This window comes from Marmota monax, unplaced genomic scaffold, assembly GCF_021218885.2.
Source record: "Marmota monax isolate L192 unplaced genomic scaffold, Marmota_monax_Labrador192_F-V1.1 WCK01_AAM20220418_F8-fsc00060, whole genome shotgun sequence".
Classification (NCBI taxonomy): Eukaryota; Metazoa; Chordata; class Mammalia; order Rodentia; family Sciuridae; genus Marmota; species Marmota monax.
In genome coordinates, this window is record NW_026692826.1 from 7,138,691 (window position 1) to 7,165,242 (window position 26,552).

General features: G+C 51.4%; 1 protein-coding gene and 1 long non-coding RNA gene across 12 annotated transcripts in view; one reads left to right on the forward strand and one right to left on the reverse strand.

Annotated features, from left to right (window-relative positions):
- The window catches only part of LOC124095485 (uncharacterized), a 43,910-nt gene extending 39,523 nt beyond the window's left edge, over positions 1–4,387 (forward strand). For 8 of the 11 annotated variants that reach the window (XR_006852475.2, XR_006852479.2, XR_006852476.2 and 5 more), the window contains one exon: positions 1,127–4,387. This is a non-coding gene — a long non-coding RNA (uncharacterized LOC124095485). The remainder of the gene's footprint in view (positions 1–1,126) is intronic. The other 3 variants (XR_006852478.2, XR_009227115.1, XR_009227118.1) reach the window with 1 other exon arrangement.
- A 1,094-nt stretch (positions 4,388–5,481) lies between these two features.
- On the reverse strand, positions 5,482–24,969 carry Dipk1c (divergent protein kinase domain 1C). Its single transcript, XM_046448666.1, has 4 exons — positions 24,778–24,969; positions 15,550–16,230; positions 11,363–11,527; positions 5,482–7,899 (listed from the first exon to the last, which is right to left on the reverse strand). Exons 1-4 carry the CDS (start codon positions 24,967–24,969, stop codon positions 7,684–7,686), a joined length of 1,254 nt encoding a protein of 417 aa, XP_046304622.1. The 3' UTR covers positions 5,482–7,683.
- Positions 24,970–26,552: the final 1,583 nt, after the last annotated feature.

Consider the following 26,552-nt stretch of genomic DNA (forward strand, 5'->3'; position numbering starts at 1 on the left):
GGGCATGTGCTATGTGTGTGCACATGTGTGGGCATGTGCTATGTGTGTGCACATGTGTGGGCATGTGCTGTGTGTGTGTATGTGTGGGCATGTGCTGTGTGTGTGCATATGTGTGGGCATGTGCTGTGTGTGTGTATGTGTGGGCATGTGCTGTGTCTGTGTCTGTGTGGGCACGTGCTATGTGTGTGCACATGTGTGGGCATGTGCTGTGTCTGTGTCTGTGTGGGCATGTGCTATGTGTGTGCACATGTGTGGCCATGTGCTGTGTGTGTGTATGTGTGGGCATGTGCTGTGTCTGTGTCTGTGTGGGCACGTGCTATGTGTGTGCACATGTGTGGGCATGTGCTGTGTCTCTGTCTGTGTGGGCATGTGCTATGTGTGTGCACATGTGTGGCCATGTGCTGTGTGTGTGTATGTGTGGGCATGTGCTGTGTCTGTGTCTGTGTGGGCATGTGCTATGTGTGTGCACATGTGTGGGCATGTGCTGTGTGTGCGTATGTGTGGGCATGTGCTATGTGTGTGCACATGTGTGGGCATGTGCTGTGTGTGTGTATGTGTGGGCATGTGCTATGTGTGTGCACATGTGTGGCCATGTGCTGTGTGTGTGTATGTGTGGGCATGTGCTGTGTCTGTGTCTGTGTGGGCATGTGCTATGTGTGTGCACATGTGTGGGCATGTGCTGTGTGTGCGTATGTGTGGGCATGTGCTATGTGTGTGCACATGTGTGGGCATGTGCTGTGTGTGTGTATGTGTGGGCATGTGCTGTGTCTGTGTCTGTGTGGGCATGTGCTGTGTGTGTGCACATGTGTGGGTATGTGCTGTGTGTGTGTATGTGTGGGCATGTGCTATGTGTGTGCACATGTGTGGGCATATGCTGTGTGTGTATGTGTGGGCATGTGCTGTGAGTGTGAATGTGGGTGTGAGTGTGTACTGAGACTTTATGTGTGAGTGCACCTGTGTGTATGTGTCTGTGTGTGCACGTGTCTCTATGTGTGGGTGTGTGCGGTGTGAGTGTATGTGTGTGAGCAGGACTGAACACATGTGAGTGTGAGTGTGTGTGTGAGTGTGAATGTGTAAGGCAGGTCTTTGGTCTGACCTCTGCTCACTGTTTATGACACCCTCGCAGCTTGGATGTTAGCAGTCAGGTGTCTTCTGTTACCGCCCAAGCTCACCGACATGGCTCTCACGATGGTGTCTCACTGAATATGCTTCTGTCCTGGGTGGAACCCCCTCCCCGTCTCAGGGAAGACTCCTCCAGTGCACCCCATCCTTGGTGAAGTGGTAAATTTTAAGTCACGTGTATTTTGCTCCAAGCAGAAGGAAACATGTCGCGTTGCCCTTACTCTCCAAGCACAGCTAAAGCATTCCTGCCCCTTTTCAACCGTTGCTATGGAAATTGACCCTTGTGTGAAACCTCGTGGGCAATGTACCCCACACACAAAGTGCCGCAGAGGAGTGCTGGCCAACTCAGGCAGTCACAAGTTGCTCCTAGACGCCGCACCACTGGCCCTCCTGAACTGCAGGCCACGCAGGGGCACTCTGGAGACTCCACAGAAAGGAGGCCCTGGAGGCCCCCGATGCCCTCGCTGCTGTCAGCAGCCCCCACCCCAGCAGTGCTGAGCGCCTGGCGTCCCTCCCACATGGAGGGTTGTGCCTCAGGAGGTCGCAAGGACCTCAAGGACACACACCCTGGTCTCAGCAGACAGCTGGGCCACTGTGGTCCGCGGAGAAAAATGGCGAAATTCGAGATTCAGCAGGAGGAGGCCAGAAGGAGACGGGAGCGTTGATGAAGAGCACCCACGTGAGGACTCGGCAGCCCGCACCCGACCACTCGCCTGTTTCATCTCCTGTCTTCAAAGAGGCGCCAGGACGTGGGAGAGGATGAAAGGGAAAGCGATGAAAGAAAATGGCACCACAGAGGCTTGAAGGGCTGAGACGGCGGAGGGGAGGCTGGGAGCCGGCTGGTGGCAGCCTGCAAGTCAGCTGCTCCCGTCTCAGGGACCCCACGCTCTCCTCCGCGCTCTGGAAGACATGGCTCTAAAGAAGGGGGTGTGGCCCTGATCCGGGTCTTCCCAGTGCACAAGCAGCTCTAGAGTCCCCATCTCTGCACCTGCTGGGAATCAGGGGCAGACAGGAGCGTGCAGGGCCCAGCCTCCCTCCTCACTCCTGGGCACTCAGACAAAAAGGCCTGTGTGTGTCCAAAGGGACAGGTGAAGGCCCACGAGGGCCCCTGAGCTGTGGACATGGTCCTGCACCATCATGGAGATGCGGGTTTAGCTGTGACAGCTTGTGAATGGGCTGGAGTTCCCCTTGGCCCAGACCAGGGAGTCCCAGAGGAAACCTATGCAGCTGTTCCCTGATCTCCCGCCTCCTGCGGAGTCTTGTTTGCTCCCTGCAGGACATTTGCACACTCTTTTCACACTGAGGCCAGGGAAGGTCTAAAGTCACAAGAGCTGGTTCCCAGACCAGGCTTCTGGCTCCAAGTTCCAGAACCTTCCACAAGTACACACTGACTGTTCCTCATCAGTTCAGTCCATCTGTCCTGACACGGCAGTGAGTCCAGCTGGGGCTGAGGAGTGAAGACAGTTTAAGGTGACTCAGAGAAACTCACTCCTCAGTGAAGACCTGTCCAGACGACAAACGGCTTTGGAACAACTTAGACGTGGAGGTGTGGGTATTCTCGGGGGCCTTTCTCCTGCAAGTCCCAGTGTGGTCTTCTACCATTGTGTGGAAATATGACGAGTGGTCACCTTGCATCCTGTGCTTTTGGGGTACACTTTTCAAGTTTCTGTGTTCAAACATTTTGAAAATCAGAAGTGATCACGTGTCCTGAGTTTCAGTTTGAAAGCCACAGTGTGCAATAGTCACTTCCCTCAGATTTCTACTGTGGAAAACAAAGCACATAGCCCTCAAGGTCAGGGACAAAAGCAAAGGCCCCCACCCAGACCCTGACCACAGCTGAGGGCCACATACCTCTCCCTCCTGCTCAGACAGCCCTGGCTCAAACGTCCTTGAGACACCTCCACAGGTTCAAGACTGAGCAGGGAAGTGGACCCCCATAGGCCAGAGCGTGTAGAAGCCAATGCTGAGCCAAGTGTCCCCAGACCTCGAGGCAGAGACTACAGCAGGTGCTAGTGCTGCATCTTCAGGAAGCACCGGGGCCAGGGTGGCCAAACTAGAAGATGGTAGAAGAGAGAAATTCCTAGAGTGGGGCTGAGGGCCTTCCTCCAAGCAAACCCCTCCGTCCCCAGGGTGCAGCTGGCTCTGTTCTACAGGGCCAGTGACACTTATGACAAGCCCCTGCTGCCACCTCCCTCAGGAGAAGCCACCGGCTGTCCAAGGCCAAGACAGCATGGCACCCCTCCTGTCTCCCTGGGTTTCTGTGACTGCACAGCAGGCATCCTGTACTGCTGAACCCCTGTGCTGGGGCAGGAGGCACTGCCAGGGTCCCAACAGGCCCTGTGCATCACAAGACCTGGGCCCCAGGTTCTGCTCCCTCGGGTGTTGGCTGAGGGTCCTCCTGCTTCAGATGCAGCCATGTCTGGGTCCCCCTCAGTTGGGCTGCAGAAGGGGTGGACAGCAGGGCAGGGAGGGGGGAACAGTTTACCCCCTGAACAACTCCTGCACCTCCAGATACTCAAAGAACAGCTTCTGAATCAAGTTTAAAAACAGCTGCTCTTCTGATGATTTAAGTGATGTCCTGAGTATTTGCCTTGAGTGCACAGAGGGCCTGGGTGGGCTGGGACTTTGCCCAGGCAGGACCCTGGGAGACAAGGCTGCTGCACTCCCAGGAGGAGGTGTGCTTTACCTCTCATCTCATGTGAGGAGAATCCAGGAGGTTTGGCAATGTTGGCAGTGTCTGTAAATGTTTGCAACATCATGTGACAAGGCCAGTTCAGGTGTCTACAAACTGCTGTGGCCCGAGCCCCCTGTGATTGCCATGCAGAACCTCGTTAATCCTGCCACAGGTTGAGATGTGTCCTCTGTAAGCCAACCAGACATACAACCTGGAGTTGTTTCTATCATCAGAAGATCATTTTAACTATAATCCATCAGGATACATTTTGAAAACTGGCCTCTGATGAAGGATTGGATGGTAATGCAGTGCCTGCTTTGATCTGGATAAAATTTAACTTGCCTTAATAATCTTTTTCAATTCCCATCAATGTTTCTCTGAGAATGTTCTGTCTACTGTGAGTGTTGTTGAAACATAAAACAGAATTCACTGAGGCTGACATTTCCCCCTCTGCTCAACTGGGCCAAGAAGCATCTCATTTGTTGCATTAAAAATATTAAAAATGGTTTCAATATGCATTTCCCTGATTGCTAGAAATATTGAACATTTTTTAGTGTATTTGTTGGCCAATTATATTTCTTCTTTTCAGAAGTATCTGTTTAGTTTTTTCACCCACTTATTAATTGAGTTATTTGGATTTTTTTGGTGTCAAGTTTTTTGAGTTCATCTCACTCCCGTCAGAATGGCAATTTTGAAGAATACAAATGATAATAAATGCTGAGAAGGATATGGAGGGAAAGGCACACTCATCCATTGTTGGTGGGACTGCAAATTAGTGCAACCACTCTGGAAAGCAGTATGCAGATTTCTCAAAAAACTAGGAATGGAACCACCATCTGGTGGTTGATCCAGCTATTCCATTCCTTTCCTTGGTATTGATCCAAAAGATCTCAAATCAGCACCCCTTAGGGCCGCAGCCACATCAATGTTTATAACAGCACAATTCACAACGTCCAGCTATGGAACCTACTGAGGTGCTCTTCAACAGGAAAACAATGAGGGGTTACTTGGCCATAGAGAAGAATGAAATTATGGCATTTGGGGGTAAATGGGTGGAACTGAAGACTATCATGCTAAGTGAAATAAGCCAGACTCAGAAAGTCAAAGGTTGAAGGTTTTCTCTGATTTTCAGAGAAGCTACCAAACCCATGGGGGGTGGGGAGGGGGACAGAAAGAGAGACAAGGAAAGGGGGGTGGATTCCATCAAAGTAGAAGAAAGATCAATGAACTAGATGAAGAGGATTGAGGGGGAGGGAGAGGGGACGGGAGAAGGGAAGAACAGCAGAATCAATCTGACCTGACTGTCCTAAGTACATACAGGAATATCCCACAGTGAACCTCACCTCACGTACACCCACACCGACTATTAGATAAATGCAAAAACTAAAAATAAATAGCAGAAAGCTCAGTAGAGCAAAGGTAAGGGAGCAGGGGGAGGGAAGGGGGAGGAACTGGGAGGGACCAAATTGGGACACCTTATATGCTTCTATAATGGTGTCAAAATGATTATATATATATATAATATAATGTTATGTGAAACTAAAAAACACCAAATATGTAAATAAACAAACAAATAAATAAATAACTACAATTATTAAGGATGGGGCTGTAGCTCAGTGGCAGAGCCTTGCCAAGCATGAGCAAGGCCCTTGGATTCAATCCCCAGCACCAGCACACTACAGCAATTAAGTACCGATACACAGTGCTTTTATTGTATTATATAAAAAAATCTAAACAAGCCTGAACTTCAGCATGGATTGTTTAAGAGCCACTGTCCCACATGGGATTCTCCAGGCAGGGAGGGAAAGTGCATGTCATCAGGTAGCCATCCTAAGAGGAAGGAGATAAAATGGCCCCTTGCAGCAAGAAAACCACGGTTGTGGTGGGTGATCAACCCTGCACAGTCTCCAGGGCAAACAAAAGCATTCATTTCCATTTTGGTTGAAACGAAAACTGACTTTCCCTCCCTGGCAGCTTGGTTGCCTGGCCAGGGGGCCCAGAGCCCCTGAGGAGGGGCTGCAAGATTCCCAGGAGGAGCTCAGTCTCAGGCCCCAAGGGCGCAGGTGGCAAAGCCCCTCCTGCCTCCCCCACCCCCCATCTCAACCTGCCCTCCTGGGTCCCTTCCCAGGTGAAAACCTGCCCAGCAGAGAAGCAGCAGCAACAGGGCAGGGGCAGGGGTCTCACCCAGCACCAGGCCCAGCCTGTGAGAATCTGCCAACTTGGGTCTCAGCGCACTTCTGCCACAAGAGAGACAGAGATGCTGCTGACAAGAAGTGCAAAGTGGGTCCTCAGGCACAGGACTGGGGGGCTGTGTCCTCCTGTGTGTCAGCTGGCATCATCCCATACGCTGCAGGGAGGGATGGGGGTGGGAAGCGCAGGTCACTGGGGCCTCCACATGAGTCTCCAGGACCTCAGAATTGGGGCTGGCAGGGCTTCCGAGATCCCAGTTCCTTGTGTCACATCTCAGAGTGAGCTGGTGCCGACAAGGTACACAGAGAGACGCGCCCCAGAGGACCTGGAGAAGGCAGGCTCCCTCGTGTAGATCAGGAAGGGGTTGGGGGTTAGGAACAGAGAGATTGTTGGAAATTTTCCAATTTATGCATTTTTGAAACTTCAGATTTTGTCCTTTTCCATTTGTAAACCCCAACATCCCCTCCTCATGCCTTCTGGGCCGCGTATTTCTCTACTCTGCTTCCACGTGACATGTGGTTCTGGTGGTTCACTGGGGACGCACAGGTCCCAGCTCAGAGTGGAAGTGAAGTCCCTGTGGCTCCCCGTGGCTCTTCAGCCTCCCCGGAAGCAAGCGGAGCGGTCTGCTTCCTGTGGCTTCTGTCCGCTGCAGGAAAGCGCCACTCGGAAGAGCACATCCCACCAAAGAAGGCTCTGGTGCCTGTGGCGTGGTCCCCTCAGTCACAGGAGGAGCGGGTCTCCCCCCACCCACAGTCATGCCCACCCCAGCACCTGGTCCACTTAAATTCTCTCGGGTGAAAAGACAACACTGTGTTCAGCAAACCACAGCTCCCTGCTTCTAGGAAAGCTTCCCCAGAGGACAGGCTAGAGAAACTAGATCCCCACGCCCCACATGTCCACCTGCTCACACTCCCCTGCTGACACACACATGCACACTCATGCATGCACTCGTGCCTGTGGTCACACCCATTCATGTGCATGTGTTCACACACACAGACTCCCTCGGGTGCACACGCTCACACCTGTAGACGAACACTGGTGCAGGTGCACACTCATATTCATGTGTGCACACAGAGGCATACTCAAACTCCACCACAGAGCAGTCACCTGTGCACAGCCATGCACACTCACACACACTCACACAGATGCAAGCACACACACACACATTAACATGCTTGCCTGCACACAGTCACGTGTACACACATTCATACTGCTCTTCATGGACACATGAGCACACGCTGGTATATACATACATGTCCACACACCTGTGCACACCCATGCTCACTTGCATACTCACCTGTGTGCACACACTTGTGGTAATGGTTTAAAGGGAAGAGCAATCAGATCTTTTTTTTCTCTGATGACTGGACACAGTGCTTTCTACAGAATGTTGCACATGGGGCTTGTGTTTTCTGAGAGTCCCCCCAAAGGAAAATGCCCTGTGCCTCCTCTGTCATTTCAGGGTGTGACAGAGGGGTCAGGACCAACAAAAATCATCAAGCTGGAGTGGAGCATGGGGACGCTTGTTCCAGCAGCTGAAGTGAAACTCAACAGCACCAGCAACTGCACAGGTCAGACTTCACGGTACCTTAGAGATAACCCATTTGCATAGTGAACATGTCTCATCATTAGAGCAACTGCACAAAAAGTCACTCCAGGTCACTTCTCTGCCGTGCGCATGCTGAAGGCCTGAGTGTCTACTTCTCTGCCTCCTGCAGCTCCTTCAGCAGGGCTTGAAGGAGCCTGCGAAGCTTCCAGAACACGCTGGGGGCTGCTCTCCAGTTCCCAGTGGAGACTTCTAGGTCCGTGCATTCCTGTACAGCCTGCTGTAATTGCCACCGGAGCCGGAAGGAGACAGCAGAGCTCTTGAGAGTTGAGGGGAACCAGTGGCGAAATATTTTGTCACAGATTACCTGGGGAAAGAAGGGTGCGCAGTTAATTCAGGGCGGCAAGTCATCATTCAAAGCTTCCCAAGTCCCCAGTTGGTTCTCCAGCGGACCTTGGCTCTGCTCCTTCAGGGAGGGCCCTGCAGAGGCCACTGGACTCTTGGGAGGTGGGGGGCTTTCCCTTCTGCAGCTGAGACCACTCTGCACCCAGAAAAGCCCCACCTCAGAGAGCGGGAGCCTGGCTCCCTGTGCAGAGGGAAATCCATCCCCAGCCTGGAGCAGCGGAGAGGTTCTGGATGATGCTTCGTAGAGGACTGAACACATTTCCAAAGAGAAAGCGAGTAGAAGTCACCGACAGGGACAGTTCTTAGGAGTCAGTGGTTCTGTGGGTCTCAGCCAGCCGCCCTGCCCTGTCCCCACTCCACATGGGCTGTCCTGTCCACAAGTGGGACAGAGCAGCAATGATAACCACCCCAACGGGGCGTCCTGAGGGCCAGATGGAGCCCAGCGGAAGGCAGTACAGACATGTGCACTGTTCCACGCAGCCTCGGAGCCTGTGAAGAAGGAAGAGGCTACAGGCACTGGTATCTTTAAAGGAGCCTTCAAATTGCTTTATTTTAGGAGCAGAAGGAAAAATTAAGTTACTCTATAATGGTCTTTAATTCTAAAAGGCTATGAAATTCACTGATGCCCAAGAGATCTTGAAATTCTCAGTTCGAACGTGATCTGCTTACAGCTTTCACAGCCCCCCGTGGAGCCTGGCCTGGGCGCTGCACAGTTAACAGTGCTTTATCTCCCACATCACCCTTGGTGTTGGGATCATTCAGCTATTTTGCTATTTCATAGAAGACAAGTAATTTAACTTTCATTTTCCAGACCCTATAAAGGCAAGGATCACTTTTTTAAAAAGACAACTTTATTTCTTTTTTGAATCAAGAACACATTTTCATGTGCAGACTTTAAAGCGTCCTAAAGAAAACACCATAATCTCAGTCTCCAGCCAGCCCGGATTCTGGGCTCCCCGGAGAGGTGACTCCTATTCAAGCACTCTAGACAGAATCTAAGCCTGTAAACACATTGGCCCCATTTTCTTTTATGTTTGCACACATGCTACTCTGGGCAATATTGCAAGTTTGCATGCAGGGATTTGTTGGGAGTGTTCATGGGGACACATCTCTAGGGAACTGAGGAAGACCTACATAGTTGTCATTTATGGGGGCAAAGGGACTCAGCTTTGTATCTGTGCCCCCTTCTCCCACACTGACCAATTACTAGATGCTGCTGCCAGGAAGCAGGCACAACCCTGGAAAAGAAGTTCTGTGGATTTCCTGGTTGAGGGGTTGCATGATCTCTGGATAATTTTCCATCCATGCTCTACCCTTCTGGTCTGTGAGGAGAATTGCAAATATTTTTGCTTTGCTTATAGTTTTGGTGTGGCTTCTTTGCCCGTGGGGATTTTTTTTAAAGATAGCTAAATTTGTGCACTGTTCTTCCTTTGGCTTCTAAGCTGTGCTCTGTACTTACAAAGGCTTTCCCTGCACTAGAATAATATTTACATTCTCCAAGTATTTTCTTTCCTGGTACTTTAAGGATTTCACTTTTTACAAGTAAGTATTTGGACCATCTGGAATTTAGTTCGGCATAAGGAATGAAACACGGAGTTAACTGGACCACTTGTTGGGCTGCCACTTTACCAGTCATTACCTAACCCAGCTCCCACATGGGGCTGCACCCCCTTCACCACACACTAAATGCCCACTTATCAGTAAGCCTATTTGTGAACATTTTTATTCTATTCCATTTATTTGTCAATCAATTTATGCATGGCTAGAATTTTTGTGTGAAATTTAAGTTAGAAAAGTAGAAAAATTGCAAAATAAAGAAAAACTATAATCCTACCATTCAGAAATAATTATTTTTGACAGCTTGGTATCTATCTTTTCAATAATATCCTATTTTGCAAAATATCCTATTCATAGTTTAAATATTGATTTGTAGTCTCTATTTTTTTTTAACTTAACACTTCAATTATCTCATATCCTTAAAGAATGTGTAATCTCACTTCTAGGACTTTATTCTAAAGCAATCATCGGGTTTATGGACAAATGGAATTGCTTAATATAAACATTTCCAACACACAACTCTCCAGAGAGATATAGTTTATGATCTACAACAATATAGACATTTATCTCTTTCCCTGAAGCTTCAACTGTTAATGAATAGTATTTTAATGACTATTCCCAATTGACAAAATAAATTTATTATCATCAGATTTCAATATGCACGTCTTTGGTGAGATGAAATTATTTTCCATTTCTTTGGCTCTTTGGATATGGGCATTCAAATGTCTGGTATCTGCTCTTTCTCGCTGACTTCTTTGGTTCCTTGTGCCCCCTGATGAATCAGAAGGGACAGAAGCTTGGGCTCCTTATGCTGCGTAGAGAAGCCGTGTTCCCGTGCTGTGGACGGGGTGACTGGGGTGATGCTACAGTGAAGACCACCCCACTCCCCCAGCTGGATGCACCAGGTGTGGGTGCCACATTAAAGAGGACAGGGCGGCAGGCCTCCAGGGCACATCGTTGCTGGGCCTCCTTCAGGAGGAAGCCCAGGGCAGTTCTGGAATTCCACCCCAAAGTTTGGGTCACTCTGGGACAGAACCAGGGCCAGAGACCACCAGATTAACAGCACGACTGTCCACGTCTCCCCAACTCATCCCATCCTGGGATGACAGCCCTGCACTGTGCTCCCCTGGCGGCTCTGATTCAGTGGTGAGGCGGTCCCGACACTGCCTTCTTGCAGAGGCCTCAGACCTGTGGGCCCCCATTCACCCTCATCCACCTAAGCACCTCAGTGAGGGCTGGAAGGGACTACCAAAAGGAGAGATGATGTCCCACTGATGGGGTACTCAACCCTGGACGTGGGGTCTCCCACCTTGAGACCCAGTTCAGCTGTCTGAAGCCCAATTAACTCCTACTTACTGCTGACCTGGACTCGGCTTCCTCCCACCCCACCCCTGCAACCTCTGCTGTCCTGAGCCTATCCTGTGGCACTGCAGTGTCTGTCCATCCTGAGGCCTGCTTTGCACTCTTATCAGTCTCGTCCTTGACAGATTGGTCTCTGGGTTCTCATTCTTGGTGTGTGTGTGTGTGTGTGTGTGTGCGCTGTGTGAGGGGTTATGTCGACGAAGACACTGGACCCAGAGAACAGGTCTCCAAGCCCAAGGCTCAGGTGGAGCTTCAAGGAAGAGGAAGCCCAGCAGGTGGCTTTGCTGGGACCTCCATCCATCAGATCTCAGTGGTCGTTTGCCCACCCTCCCCATGGGGTAGACAGTAACCCCCCCCCCCGCCCCGCCCGGCCCTTGCTGAATACCTGGGGTGAGCAAGAGAGACTGGCAGGCCCACCTTCAGCTCCACAGAAGGGATCTGTGGCGCCAGAGGGCAGAGGCCACCAGAGGGACTGATGGCATCCCAGTCCCCAGCAGCCCACTCACCTGCAGGTTGCTGTTGACACGTTGAGCTCCACATTTGTTCACATGCAAATCACATTTTGAAAAACAGTCAAAGAAATTGCAGTCTTCATCTCCTGTGCAATTCTGCTCAAGAATCTCCCTCATTTTAGGTTCAAAAAAGGCCATGTCCACATCAATAGCCACGACCTGCAATCAAAACAGCACGGAGCCATCAGAGGTCACCCCACCTCGCGGTAGGAGCCTGTCCAGGCTCCTCCTTCTAGCCTCTTTGACCTCATTCAGAGCCCGGCAGGACCTGGAGTGGCTGTCCCACACCAGGAGTTTACAACTCTTCACATGGATTATACTGCAAAGCTTCAACTGCAGAAAGAAACTTTGCCGTCACTGGTTAAAGCCGAGGATTTGGAGCCATAACTACAAGTATCACTTTTCATCTTTGAACATTTTCTCTTCTTCAAAAGTAGAATCTCTGAAATGGCTTAAAAATGAATTTATTTCTATTACTTTATCAGCTTTGGTCTCTGACCTTTGTCATCCTAAATAACAAAAACAACCAGAGATTCTCCGAAGAACACTGGCATCTATTTAGGAAGAGTTAGCGTGGGAATAGCAGAGCCTCGTGGTGGGAGCAGGACGGCAGCAAACTTCTGCCATATTCAGGGATGAGGCCTAGGGAAGACTTTTAAGGCAACAACGAGGATTACTTAAGATGTTTGAAACAATATGCTGGGTCACAATGACTAATAACAATCATGGCATCAGTCTGAGGTTGACAGACAGTTGCTGGGCAGATGTCTTGTAGAAGAGCCTTATATGTAAGGCTGCGGTGGCCTCTGTGAAAGGCTGTGCTTTTTGACAGCCTCCTTTGGTGGTTACTGTCAGGGAGTCATGCATAGCAACCCTTCCTCCACAATCTCTGGCTTTATTTATTTTGGTGCTTTGGTTAGGGTTGACATGAGCAACTCCATTTAGATTTGACAATGCCCGCATATCTTTTACACTTTCGAGATGGGGATTTTTATCTGAGTTTTATGGCACCTTTGCTACCCACATCAATGAATTTCCAACCAACCAGTCTGAGGAAATGTGAGGGAAAGGACAAAGTGCTCAAATTAGGAGAGACACATATGGATCCTGACTCAACAGGATCAACAGGAGGGACCCACTTCCAAGTCCCACTGTGAGCCTGAGAACCTCACAAGCCCCTGGAATTTTGGATTTATCATCCTGGCTTCAAACCAAATAGTCTTCAAAAACAGAAAAAGAATAACTTCTAAATTATGCAGATTTTCCTGCACCACCTGGATATAACAACAAAAAAAAAGATGAGCTTGAATCTGAGAAAACCTGGAGTCTGCCCAAGTCATGCAGCTTATAGCTCCCAGGTATCAAAAAGCTATTAGGAAGCTTGATGAATCTGATGGCGTTGTGGCATTTCACAAGCCTTCACAGGTCAGTGTCAGTCAGCCCCTGGGAGAGAGCTGGCTTGCTGGTGTTCATTTCCTCCAGCTTCACGCAGCCATGGGAGGCACAGGCCCTGGTGCTTGCCTATTTATTTATTTATTTATTTATTTATTTATTTATTATCTTTGTTTTTCACTTAAGATTGATGCTGGAAGGCAAGAAGTTTTCTTGGGAATTATTTAGTAAAACAGAGCAGAAGGGAACATAATTTGTTTCAAAATATGTGCAGAATCATGAAAATAAAGAGCAGAGAACTTTTCCCTATCTGAGGGCTTTGCCTAATAACTAATTCAGGCACAGCAAACAGAATTTATCATTTTAATCAATCTTTCTTATCTCATTATTCAGCCAAAATAAATGGCTAATTTCATTATTTAGCCTGGTTAATATACTAAAAATGGATGAGGCCTGTGCTAATGAATCTGTCATCTTTGTAACTTATCACCAGAGCGAGCGCCTCTTCCCGGAGTTTCTGGCAGCCTCCCCAGCTCCTCCTGGGCTCCAAGGTGGAATTCCAGCTCTTGGCTCCTTCTCGCTCCTGTTTCTGGTGGTTTCTGGGTTTTCATCCCAGAGAGAGCCAGGTTTACCTCTTAATTTATATTGTGCACCGAGGATGAATTACAGCTCTTGAAAGCACGACCCTACACACCTAAAATAAGAACAGTAACCACACAAACACAAAAACCTGTGTGATGTTCTTAACATCAAGAGAACCGTGGAGCCCTTCCTGCATGAAATTACTGAAGGTGCATTACCGTCTTCAGATTTCCTCGGGCATCAGAATAGAAAGATCAGTGAGAATGATTTCATTCTCCGCTGCATGGAATTGTTTCATAGTCTATTCTCCATTTTTCATTCTCTAGAGCAGGAAGACATCGTTTGCTCAAAAGGTGCACTTGCCTGCCACAGTCTGGGTCACCAAGCCCTGACCTAGTTGTTCATTTGCAACCACTGGATAAATTCTCCATACTTGCAGGGGGTTGGGCCTGCAGGTGGGGGGAGACTTGGAATCCTGGATTCTTGGCACCCTCCCACCACAGGGCAGCAGGGCACCTGGGGCTCAAGGCAGGAGCCACCACTGGGATCTAGAGCACCCAGCTCTCAAACTTGAGCACAGCCAGAACCAGCTGGAAGGAGGTGTTCCTACAACACAGGCTGCTGAGTCCCACCCCAGAGTTTAAGATCCCGCCTGTGTGGATTCAGTAGGGTGGAGTCTGAGAATTTGAATTTCTAAAAAAGTTCTTAGGTGACATGGGGTCTGCTGGTTTTCACTTAGACAAAATCCAGGTAAAACAGCTGACTTGTAGTTCAGTGTCTCAAGGAGGGTCAAGATTCGTGGGCTTGTGAAGGGATTTACCCTTTCCCTCCCCTCCCCACCCCACCTGCACCAGAGCCAGCACAGAGGGACGGCTCTGGGGAACGCAGTCAGGGATGGTGAGGAGCAGGTCAGGATTTCACTGAGCAGAGCTCTCAGGACCACCATGTGCAAGACACCAGAGGCACAATTTAGGCAGCTGCACGAACCAGGAACTGGGGCATCAGCACACAGACCCATAAACACCCAGGGCACCCCCTCACACGGAGGACCCCCAGCCCCAGCCCCTCCATGAAGCCGGGTTCCTCCCAGGTCCCTGGAGCCTGCGGTGCCCACAGTTCCACTCACTGACACTCAGGCACACTTGCTGGATGAGTCGTGGGAACTGGCCCCTGTGAGGCAGCGGGGAGCCCAGAGCACTGGGGAGGGGCGGGGTGCACTGAGGGCCTCCGGAGCTCCCTGCCCTGGAGGCTCCCAGAGCCTTCTGGAACCTGCCGGAACCTTCCAGCTCAGTCCCTTTCACACCTGAAGCCATCCCCTGCTTGTTGCCCCCCCCCCCCCAGGGCAGTGAGAACAGGGCATTAGGGCAATCCTGCGAGGTCAGATGCTCCAGTGCCCTTCGGGGACAAGTCCCTCAGGTAGACCAGGGATTTGTGCTGCAGGCAGGTTCTGTTTTCCAGATGCTAGCTGCTTTAAGAAGGCTATGTCACTCCTGTGCCACCTGCCCTCAAAGTCATGGCCAGCAGCAGTGGCACCTCCTCTTTGTCCCTTTATGTCCTGACCAGGATAAGAGCCTTACTCCATCATGAGCCAGTCCACGGTAGCCCGCTCACCCTGGTGATGGCTGCCAGTGTGTGCAGCGTAGGAACACCAACTTGTACAGGAGCAAGGACCACAGCACAGCTCCCCAACACCTATTTAATGCCACCACATCACAGGCAGTCTTGTCACCACTTCCTGTTGAGTGACCAAGTACCCTCAGGGCAGACAATGAGGCCAGTGTTAGGGGAAGCAGCTACCCTGACACATTGTGTGGGCCCAGTGGGGGGACAGGGGTATCTCGTAATAGAGCACTGAGTCCCTCTGGCCCCTTCTCTGCCTCCTGGGTCCTGGAGCTGCCCAGCAGTTGACCCAGGCACCGGACACCTCCTGCCCTGCTGGCAGTCTTAAACACAAACTGGAAACTAATAGAACCTCTCCAGAAGAGAAGTACTGGCAGGTCACACGCTGCTGCAGCACATGGCAGTTTGGGCACCGTGTGCCCAGGCCAGGCCACTGGGTGAGTGGGCCAGGCCACTGTGCACACAGCCACATGGCCCTCTGCAGCTCCTCCTCCGCAGGAGGGCTGGCCTAGGTCCTCTCCTCCCCCCAGACCCGCAGACCCGCAGTGCAGCTCACTCCACAAACACCCTCCCCGGGGCCCACTCACTGTGAAGTCACTCCTGATGGCAAAGTTTTCGGGCTTGACGTCACAGAGGTGAAGACGGTGGGAGAAGTCATGGTCGAAATGGCTCACCATGTCCAGGAAGCTGAGCGCGATGTGGCTGATGGCCTGCGCCTGGGCCTGGCCGCCCCGGGGAGCAGCCTGGCCCAGAGGGAAGAGAGCGCTGTGCTGGGGGCTGCCGGCGGCCAGGTACTCCACCGCATAGAAGTGGCCACAGGAGCCCAGCACAGGCAGGACATGGCGACTCAGGCCCTGCAGCAGGCTGAGGTGCACGTACTCCTCCTGCTGGAGCAGGGACCACGCGCTGGCCAGCTGCCGCCGCCAGCCTGGACCCCAGCGGCCAGGCCACAGGGGCCCCATGCTGCTGTTGGGCAGCTCCAGGCCCAGGGCGTTCTTGACTTCCCCGGCCAGCACCAGGAGGAGCTCCGCCTCTGGGACCCCCTGGCCCCTCTGCCCAGCCTCCTCCTCCTGCAGCATGGCGAGCGGCGGGAAGCTGGAGAAGGCCTCCCTCTTGGACTTGAGCACCACGGGCCTCCCCCGCCACTGGGCCTGCAGCACCTTCTTGCCACGCTCGTAGTACAGGCAGCGCTGGTACAGCAGCTCCCCAGCCACGCACAGGTCCTCGCAGAGGTCGCCCACCAGCCAGCCGCCCCGGTAGTCCTGGCACTGGAAGGAAAGGAAGAGTGGGTCACCACAGGGTCGGGGCAGGGGAAGTACAGGCTGGTCCTCACTCAGGGGCTCCTGATCCAGCTGTGGAGAGAAGCCCCCAGAGGTGAACCACAGGCCTCTGCATCCGTGGGTTCTGTGGCCCACCACCCATCAAAAATATTTCTTTAAATCTACATCTGTACTGAACATGTGCAGATCTTTTTCTTGTCATTAATTCCTAAACAGCAGAATATATTGTTCACGTGGTGTCTGCATGGCTCTAGGGAGCATAAGTGACCTAGAGATGATCTGGGGCACACAGAGGATGTGGGTGGGTTACGAGCAAATACTTCACCACTTTATATAAAGAACTGGAGCACCCCCAGGTTGGGTTTTGTATCCATGGGAGTCTTGGAAACAGCCCCCCGTGGATCCCCAGGACAACTCATTCTGCGAGGGAAGAGAATCTCATCGTGATTACATCACTCAGTTGGGCAAAGGAGCAGTCTTTAAACAGGACGTCTGGAGGCCAGAAGCTGTCTTCTGTGGCCCAGCTGCTTGGGAAAACCGAGTCAGGCCAGCGGGTCTCAACTCCAGCTGCATGTGAAGCTCCCCCACGGAGCACTAGACACTCCCACCCAAGAGCCATTAAACCAGATGGGCACCAGGTCCTCGCCTGTCTCCAGGGCCAACCACGGCACTGCCCGTTGCAGCAGGGACACACCTTGAGCTTGTTGCTCTCAACATGAACTGACGTGGCCTACGAGGCTAGCAGCTCTAGGACTGCGGATGCTTAGAGGAGAAAACCAGGAGGACGCAGGAGTTAGAAGAGGTCTTGTGGCTGGTGGGCTGGAGGAATGGCCCCTCTGGGTCACATGCTGGGTGCGTAGGGAGTACTGAGTTCCAGCAGTGCTGAGGAAGCCCACCCAGCACCCTCGGATGGGGACTTTAAGGTAGTGCCAATGGGGGACCCAACACATCCTTACCCATCACACCACAAATTCCCTAAGAGGACTGTCCAGCCAAACAATCCTGGGAGAAAAAGGAAAGAAGAAAGGGATACAGAGCGGAAAGAAAGAGAGGATTGTGATTCTTTCCTTTTCATCTTTTTCAGGAAATGTAAATCTGCAGACCCATTTTTTATTACAGGTTGAGCATATTTTCTAATCCCACCTGTTTCTCCCACACAGGAATCTGCCTCCCACACCAGCAAATATAGCCTCTCTTCCCCAGAACTTCTACAGCACATGACCAGACGCCTTCTTCCCTACAAGGTCATAAAACAAGTATAAAATCCTAAAGTGATTTTCCACCCCACGTTGTTGGTTATAAAGCATCTTGAAGGACCAGCTGTGGACACTGTGTAGCATGGAGCACAGGACAAAGCACTGGCCCAAGAGCCGGAAACCTGGCTCCTTCCCAGCTTTGCTGATATGCCCTGAGCACATCGCCTTGCTGTATCACAGGGCCCTGCCTCCCGGCACAGGTCGGACAGCAAGTGCAGAGCGGGGGTGGCAGTTACAAAGTATGGGCAGATAGAGGCCAGGAGATGGCCTTCCAGCAGCACTTGCAGCTAAGTGTCTATTTAACTACTTTCCAAAGACTAACTGGCTGTCTCCTGTTAGCTTTATTAACCTCAAGTAGATTATGAGATGCTCCTTGAAGTTGAAAAAATGAACTTCCAGTGCCTGGACACATACATAGTTCCAAAATCAAACAATTGCAAACTACACGTTTTCCTGACTCATTTGGCCTCATGTAGTATCCAAATCAGACTGAAAAAAAAAATGAGAGGCTATTTATAGTCTGCATGTATTTGATTCAGTGTGAATCTGCATATATTTTGCTGCAAGATTATTAATTTGATCACTGGTGCTTCCCATATGCAAAATAAAATGCATGTGTGCTATATTATCTCCCTAATACCCAAAAAGGTTTGAATTCCAAAACACACCTGGCCCCAAAGTGTTAGATAATGGATCACCGTTGTTCAAACCACATAGTAACAAGTAATACTCCCCAGTGCTTGTAAGCACTGAATTTCCAGCACTGTTGGGTCACTCCCCCAGCAATAGCCCAGAGCACAGACACCTGGCTTCCTACTGAGAGTCCCCTGCCAGCTGTGATGCTCTACATCTCTGCATACCCTAAAGGACAGGGCACATTTGCCAAAGACAATGTGACAAGGGATAGTGCTCTCCAGCAGAGAGCCACAGCCAGACCCTCCAGCCAGTGAAGGAGGCCCATCACCTATGGCTGGAACTTCGTCTTTGACACCCACGAGGAAGCTGTGCTAATACACACACCCAGAAAAACGGTTCTAAACACCCTTGAAATCATATGCATTCTTCTTGGAATGTTGCAGAATCTTGTAAAATGCCAGTCTTTAACGTTGGTAGCTCTTTCTAAAGCAACTTGTCATGAAATGAGCATGGAAAGGAAGAGACCCTTGGTGTCAGCCACGTTGCCTGTAATTGCTTCCATATTGTCCTTGTGAGAAACCACGCACCCCAGAGACCACAGCACAGCCTGGGGAGGAGGTGGGAACCTAAGAAGATGGGAACCACAGACACTGGGCAGGCTATTGATTTTACTTGTGTTTTCTTTTTTCCTACTTCATCTGGTGTTTTCAGTATAATAAACAATTTCAAATTTCCTTTTAAATAAGAAACCAAAAAAAAAAAAAGGCTGGGCATGGTGGCACACGCCTGGGATCCCATGACTAAGGCAGGGGGATCACAAGTGCCAGGTCAGCCCCAGCACCTTAGCAAGGCCCTAAGCAACTTAGTGAGACTCTGCCTCAAAATAAAAATGAAAAGGGGCTGGGGATGTGGCTCAGTGACTAAGTGCCCCTGGGTTCAGTCCCCAGCACCAAAAACAAATAAAGGATGATATCCAAACATGGTTTGATTCAATTTCATAAACATTTTTCCAGCGTTCCTACATAGATAATTTGGCCAAAGGTGCTTTTGTGTGAAGTACGGAACAGAATTGAAAAGACAGGAAAGTGGGCAGCAGAAGCCCAGTGGGGGCAGCCGGGAGAGGTGACCCGTGCTGGGAGGAGGGGAGGGAAAGCCTAGGAGGCTGGCAGCTGACCACCAGGACCCTCACGCTTCTCATCTGAGCTGCAGCCACCTTTGCCATGAGCCATGAATGAGAAGCCAGCTGGATACTGATAGACTTGGGAAAGGCCGCGGGCTTTCAGCCCCACCTTGCCACCTGCAAACCACCAACACCAGCTTCCAAAGTTAACCAGCTGAGGGTGAGCATTCAAGGGTCATCCTCCACCTGCAGCCACCTGTCAGCTCACAGCACAGAAGTGACTGCCCTGGATGCTCTTGAACGGCACTAAAAGGTGAAGTGTCCAAGACGGTGAGGCTTAGCTCTAGGGCAGGCTGGGTTGGCCCCCAGAGTTCCCCGCACAGACTGTGTGCTGGTTTGTATGCCGTGCAATGAGGACGACTGTGTTGTGTCCCAGGAAGCCTGACAGGCCAAACAAGGTGAAGACGCACATTCCTCAGGACAGTGGCCTCAGCCATAAGAGCTCCCTTCCCACCCTCCCACCCCTGGCTATGAAAGGTGGGGTCAGGAGGCTCCTTCCTGGAGGAGATGCATCTGAGCTTAATTTGAACAGACAAAGCAGAACTCTGCCCAGAGACAATGAGGGTGAACGTAGATCAGGCCCAAGAAACAGGATGCAGAGGCCCAGTCCAAGCTTCAAAGTAGCACCTAGTGTTCAGAGAACCAGAAGGAACCAGCAGAGGAGACAGCCAACTTAAAGATGTGCACTCAGACTTTGCCCTGTGAACTCAGAAGGCAATGCCAGCAGGAGCTGCTGGACATTTGAGCAGTGGTTTGACCACTGGGTTTGGCATCAGCCGTGGGTTTTTAAGAGGAACATTAATCTTGGCTGCTTTTCTGGAGGTCAGCACATTGGCTTATCAGTGCAGGGCCCACAGGGCTGGCTCCTTGCTGGAATACAGAGTATCAGAAAGGGCAGGAAGTGGAGGTGGGTGACCAAAGCCTGGCCTGGCCCTGCCAGTTACCACAGTGAGACCCTGGGTTTCTGACCTAACTTTTCAGTGCCCCAGTTACCTTGTTTGCCATGATAGATCATTTACATTAAAACACAGACACACACAGTTTTCACAGAGCTGCCGTTTGCCATTATCCTTTATGATGCATTTTGGTATCTTGGTTTTGCCCTTCTTATACAGACTGTGAGGCTGTGGCTGGTTACCAGCGCTACAGTAAGTGCTTAAGGTCTCTTGGCATGCCTGTGCCCGCTGGCCACAATTAAAGCTTCATCCAGCAATTTAAAAGACAGTAAGTTTAACACACAAATAGCAAGTTTGAAAGGGAAAGCTCTCATCGTGTGAGAGACAAGAGTTGGATCAGCTCATTAGCATCATATCCTGTTGAATTAGAAATTTTTTAACTCATTTAAAGTGGTTTGTTCAGGGCTACTTAAGTGGTAATACACTTGCCTAGCATGCCCAAGGCCTTGGGCTTTATCCACATCACCCCCCCACACACACACACACACACACATGTAGGGGTTTACATATTTTTAAAGTCAGACTTTATCAGACATTTTTCTGCTGATGGGGAGCTCCTAACTGCCAGCTTGAAAACAGGTACCTTTCTGTAACCAAATTTGTGCATACAAAATCCACAGGTGTCATATTTTTAAATAAATCGAGGGGGGAAAGGCCTCGTTGTCTCTAGCTCTGGCATTATTTGAGTTAATGAAGTTCACAGAGGATTTGTGTTTCTCATGGACATGTACAAACACACAAATGCCCATTTCCGTGGAGCAGCCCCAGCTCCTGTTGGAAGTGTTCTTTGTGGTTGTTGCTTAGTATCTCTGCATTTTGTATCATGGTTCTCAGGCAAAAACAAAACCTGTCCACTCTAATCTAGGAAACGACTAACAGGCTCTCAGAGGTCATACTGAAGGGCTGTTTTCTTTTATGTGCTTGGTTTTGTAAGAAGCATTCAGTTCCGGTGTGGTTAGCCACATTCATTTTTCATGAGGGTATTGCTTCTTCAAGCCGCTACGATGTGCATTGCACAGTCTCAGCCGATAGCTGGTCCACTGTGCAATCCCTCTCCATATTAAAAACATGGCCAAGCACTCAAGGAAAGAGCCAGTTGCTGCTATGAAATCTTCCTGGGTATGGGTCCTGGCTTCTGGGTCCCATGGGGGCCACCAAGAAAGATAAGCCTGCCCTGTTAAAAACGAATCCCTAACAAAGGCACAAAATTAAATCCCATGAAAAACTAACCAGCCACAAGGCAGTTAAACCTCCTGATAACAAGTCTCTGGGGATAGTTTTGAAGTGCTTTGAAAATGACATCCTATGGAAAAGCTGAGTATCCGCTAAGTAACAGCTTAGGGTTTTTTCTGTTGTTGTCTTGGATTTTTGGGTATCAGAGATTGAACTCAGGGACACTCGACCACTGAGCCAAACCCCCAGCCCTGTTTTGTATTTTATTTAGAGACAGGGTCTCACTGAGTTGCTCAGTGCCTCACTTTTGCTGAGGTTGGCTTTGAACTTTGGATCCTCCTGCCTCAGGCTCCCAAGCCACTGGGATTACAGGTGTGTGCCACCACGCCCAGCACAGTTTAGGGTTTAATCACAGGAGAAGCCACGCACTGTCTCAGGGTTTCTACTGTGAGACTGCACAGGGTCACACCCTGGCTCCTCAACACAGTGGTAAAGAAGGACAAAGTTACTTTACCTCCCTGCAGCTCTGTTTTGCCCTCTGAAAAAGGGGGCTACTACAAAGCAAATACCTAATAAAGGCTGCTGAGATGATTAAAAATGAAATAATACATGCACAAATCCTCTGCACAGTGCCTGCCATAGAGGACATCCGCAGCGCCGGCAGCAGGCATCTTCAGACTCTGAGGAAGTGCTCTGCCTGCAGCAGCAGCCAGGCACCAAACTGAGCAAGCAGAGCCAAATTCCCCTCAGCCTGGCTGAGCTTCCCTGTGCACCTGGACTAGGTATGTGCTGAAAAGCCGCAGAAAGAGGAGCACTTAGTGTGACTGAGACAATCCAAAGCTCCAAGACCCAGGCTGTGAATCCTTTCAAACAACTCAAGTTGGCTCTTCTAGGGACTCCTGTCCCCAGAGTGTGGTGCTCCCCCAGGAGGCAGGCTGGGGGCATGGGGGAGCCTAGAGATCTCCGACCCCATCCCCTAACTTCATCATCCGGTGGCAGTATCTGCAGGCAGCTTCTCCTAGGCCAGCAATGCCACCTGCCCTGCTGGGCCTGGGAACAGGAGTCGGGGATTCACTACCACTCCTGGCTCTGCCAGAGGCTCCCTTTGGCTTGGCTGGCAAAGTTGATTCTTCTGTGCTCCGGTACTCAGAGTGAAAGCTAATGAGAGTCTGGAGGCCAATCAGGAAAATAACAACTCGTTTTATTATGTAGGATGAAAGCCAGGCACAGTGAAAAGTGCCGGGGGAGCCGGGACACAGAGACTCGATTCAGCTGGAGTCCTCAGAAGCCACAATGCCACCCTCTGCTTGGCAGCCCAGCCCAGCCCCGTCTGGGCTGTGGAAATGGGGGTCATATTTAAGCCTGTCCTAGTTTAGAGTGTCCTGGACAGAAGTTGAGTCAGAGCTCTGGGTAGGTCTCACACCAGCAAATGCAGAACAGCAGAAAGAGATGTGGCAGTAATAAAGGGGGAGAGAGAGCTTCTGAGCGAGCGTGAGGAAGAGCAAACTCACACAGGACGATTCACGGGCTCCCAACACATCAGTTCACCTGAGACACCCTCAGACAAACCTGGGGAAGACAGATGTGTCACTGAATCCTTCTTTTGGCAATGGTTAAGATTGAGAGCCTTTACAGGCAGAATCACTCTCTCCAGTGGTATGTCAGACTAGAAAATGATTCCATATGGCTGCCATTGAAGATGTATTGGCAAACTTCTCAACAGAATTGGTTTTAGTTTTGGACCTGGAATGCTGGGAAAGTTATGATTAGCAATTACTTAAATTATCGCAGGCTATTTAATTTCCATTAGGCCTTTCCCCTCTTGGCCAAAGATAAATAAATGAAAAACTGTGTTTGTTTTTTATGTTAATCTAGAATATTATCATATTAAATTTATAAATAGGTCTTGCATCTTAGCCAAAGTATTAATTTTTGTTTACCTTAGTCAATCCGCTCCCCAAAAATAAAGGGGGGGGGAATCTTTATAACTGAGAGGAATTTTTACATGAGTTACTGAAAAAACCATACAGCTCTTGAAACTTAAAACTTGATGGAAATTCTGTGCAACAGTGTGGGGAATGGATGGAGAGTCTAGGATGTGTCTCACCAAAAACCATCAACTCCTCACAGATTCCCATTCAATTAGGGTACATGATTTGTTTTAGATCTTTATTTTATCCAATCTCATTTTTTAAATTATTTATTTTAAAAACCTTTATGCTGCCACGGTTTGAAAATCTGCAATCCCAAAACCCCACCCATATGTAAGCAATTGGACTGAACAGTTCCCATGTGCTGGGGATTTCTTAAATAGATCACCTTTCAAATCAAATGTGTAGATGGTCACTATTTTAGGAAATAAACAATCGCTTAAGAAATCAAGCAACATAGTTGCTGAGGTCTTCTTTTTTTATTTCCTTGGGAAGGGGGGCGGAGTGTCTGTCTACCTGTATTCCAGTCTCTGCTGCACATAATCTTCCGCACCCAAGGACAAGAGCAGCTCTTGTTTGGAATCAAGGAAGACTAGCATTTCGTTTGGGGGCACAAGGCCCAGGGCACAGAGCAGTCTGCAGAAGCCAAGTGTGTCTCTCTGCCTAACTGCCCAGGCCAGCCAAGGAGCTGTTCGATGTGCGCCTGCAAGCCCTCCACTGCGTTAGGAGACTGCAGTGGAGGACCAGGACAGGCCCCCTCAAGGCACCAAGCCTGCTCGCTGCGCGCTGCGCTCCTCCGCAAGCGCTCTGCCTTGGTTCCCACGGACCCGACCATGCAGAGCCTTGGCTTTGAGGCGCAGAGGCGGGGCCCTACCATCCAGGTGCGCCCAACTAGGCAAGTTGCAGGTAGCAAGTTATCCCAGGGTGGACTCAAAAAAGGGCGACCGGCCTAGGGACACCGGAGGACCCGAGGGACAGACGCGCGGTCCCCTACTAGCACCGAACCCCAAGCCAGCCCACATCCCGATCCCGGCCGCCTGACACGGGTCGCGGGCACCATAAACCGGGAACCAACCCGCAAACTTTCTTCGGGAGCTTAGGCTCAGAAGTGGCGGCGGGTAGTCATGCAGGGACGCTGTCTTGGGACAAAGGAGCGATTTTGACGAAAAAGGGGAGGGCTATTCCCCGCGCCCCCATGGAGGACTCCCAGGCTGAGACCCGGGTCGTGAGCCTCGGCTTTCCACGAAGGTGGCGGGGCCCCCTCCCCCGGGCGGGAGCCACCGCAGCCCTCGGCCCCGGGGCGGGGTGGGCGCAGCCTTGCCGCAGCCTCCAGTGGCCCGAGGAGGTGTCGGAGGCCCCCACCCCGGACGCGCGGCGCGGGGCAGTGCGGCGGCGGGACCTACCAGCGCGGCCAGGATGCGCCGGCTCTTCTCGTCGGTGCAGCGCTCGGAGAAGACGCCCGGGTGCGCGCGGAGCAGCAGAGCGGCCGCCAGCACCCAGCCCGCGGTCCACGCGGCGAAGGCGAGGAGCGCGCACCGCCCGCACCGCCCGCACCGCGCACACCGCCCGCACCGCGCGCCCGCCGCCCGCGCCATGGCCAGGCTGGCCCGGCCCGCCGCCGCCAGAGCCCCGCGCCCCGCGCTCGCGTCGCAGCTCCGGGACCCGCCGGGCGGGGGGGCCGGGGGAGGGGCAGCGCGGGGAGGAGGGGAGGGCGCGCACCGAGCCCCGCGGGCGGGTCCGCTCGCAGCTCCCGGGGGACGCGCCAGGCGCCCCGCTCCACTCGGCCCCCGCATGCAGCCACGTCCCACTTTCCCCAGAAGACCGGCCCCTCACTCAAACGGAATCCGCGTGGATTCGCCCCCGACCGCCAGCTCCGCTGCCTACGCCCCAGCTCTGAGCCGCGGGATCGTCCGGGTCCCACGTGGACCCCTGGCTCCCCGGTGGGCTGCTGTTCTTTTCGACCCCCTCCCTCTCCACGGACTCCGACCTCAACTTGGGCTTCCTCCGGGCTCTCCCTCCGGGTATAGTTGGGGGTCGGGACCGTCAGGGAACGTCTGGGACAACCTGGTGCGCCTTTCCCACCCGCCCGGGATCGAACAGCCGCCGCCCACCCAGGCAACCCAGGGCTCCGGGGCGTCTTTCTCCGTGTAAAGAGGACACACTGATTTCCGCTTATGGGGCGAAGAGAAAGTGCTCAGCAATCGTGCCTACATCTGCATGTTTGTAAAATCTGGAGGAGCATGCTTTGATGTTCAAATCCCAGTCCTTACTTAAGCAGGGGGGCGTCGGGGCTCCATCCTTTTCCCTACACACACACACACACACACACGGAGCGGGGTGCTTCTCCTGCTCCCCAGACCTTTCTCCAGTAAAAAGCGAGTCCGCTGTGGGTGGCACTCACCCCTGGCACTGTCACAGCTGAAGGTCCCCGAAAGCAGCCGCCCCTCTGGCCCAAGCATTCACTGAACCAAAGCCTATTCAGCGCTGGTTATGTGCCAGCCCCATCCCTATGAGCCTTCCTCCTTCCCTGTGCCCGAATTTCTCAGAATACATTCCGAGCTTAGACATAATAGAATTGCACAAACCCAGATCTCGAGTTCTGTAATTGCCTCAGGAACAGGCTTTCCAACCTAGTCTATTCTGCAGCTGGTGGTTTAACTTCTCCTTATGGCTGGCTCCGTGGTACAAGTCCCCAGGAACTGGGAAATATCAAGTCAACAAATGCTTGGATCTAAGGAACACTTAGAGTACACCACAAATAAGTATTTCCTTAATGGGACAGCCCCTGGGGATGTGGGTATCACTCAATCACTTCAGTCCTGTGAGACTGGTTCTCTGGCCTCTGTCCATCTCTAAGACACACCCAACCAGAAGCACCAGGAGTTTCCTAGCTGAAAACTTTCTTCTCCTACAGTTGCAGGACTCAGAAAGCATCACAGGGTGCTTCAGCATCTGGGATAGCAGTGTGCAGTGGCTGCCCTCTTCCAGATTTCATTTGGTGTGGGAGGAAGGAATAGGAAGGAGACTGAGATGAAGAAGTGTGACCACTTGTTCTTTAAAATCTAGGAATAAGCCAGGAGTAGTGGCGCTGCTTGTAATTCCAGCAATTTGGGAGGCTAAAGCAAGAAGATCGCAAGTTCAAAACCAGCCTCAGCAACTTAGTGAGAACCTGTCTCAA

Coding starts and splice junctions, on each gene's coding strand:
- Dipk1c (XM_046448666.1), bottom strand. CDS start 24,969: ATGGCGCGGGCGGCGGGCGCGCGGTGCGGGCGGTGTGCGCGGTGCGGG. Junction 11,528..15,549: donor CCATCAGGAGTGACTTCACA/GTGAGTGGGCCC, acceptor TTTTGATTGCAG/GTCGTGGCTATTGATGTGGA. Junction 7,900..11,362: donor GTGTCAACAGCAACCTGCAG/GTGAGTGGGCTG, acceptor TTCTTTCCCCAG/GTAATCTGTGACAAAATATT.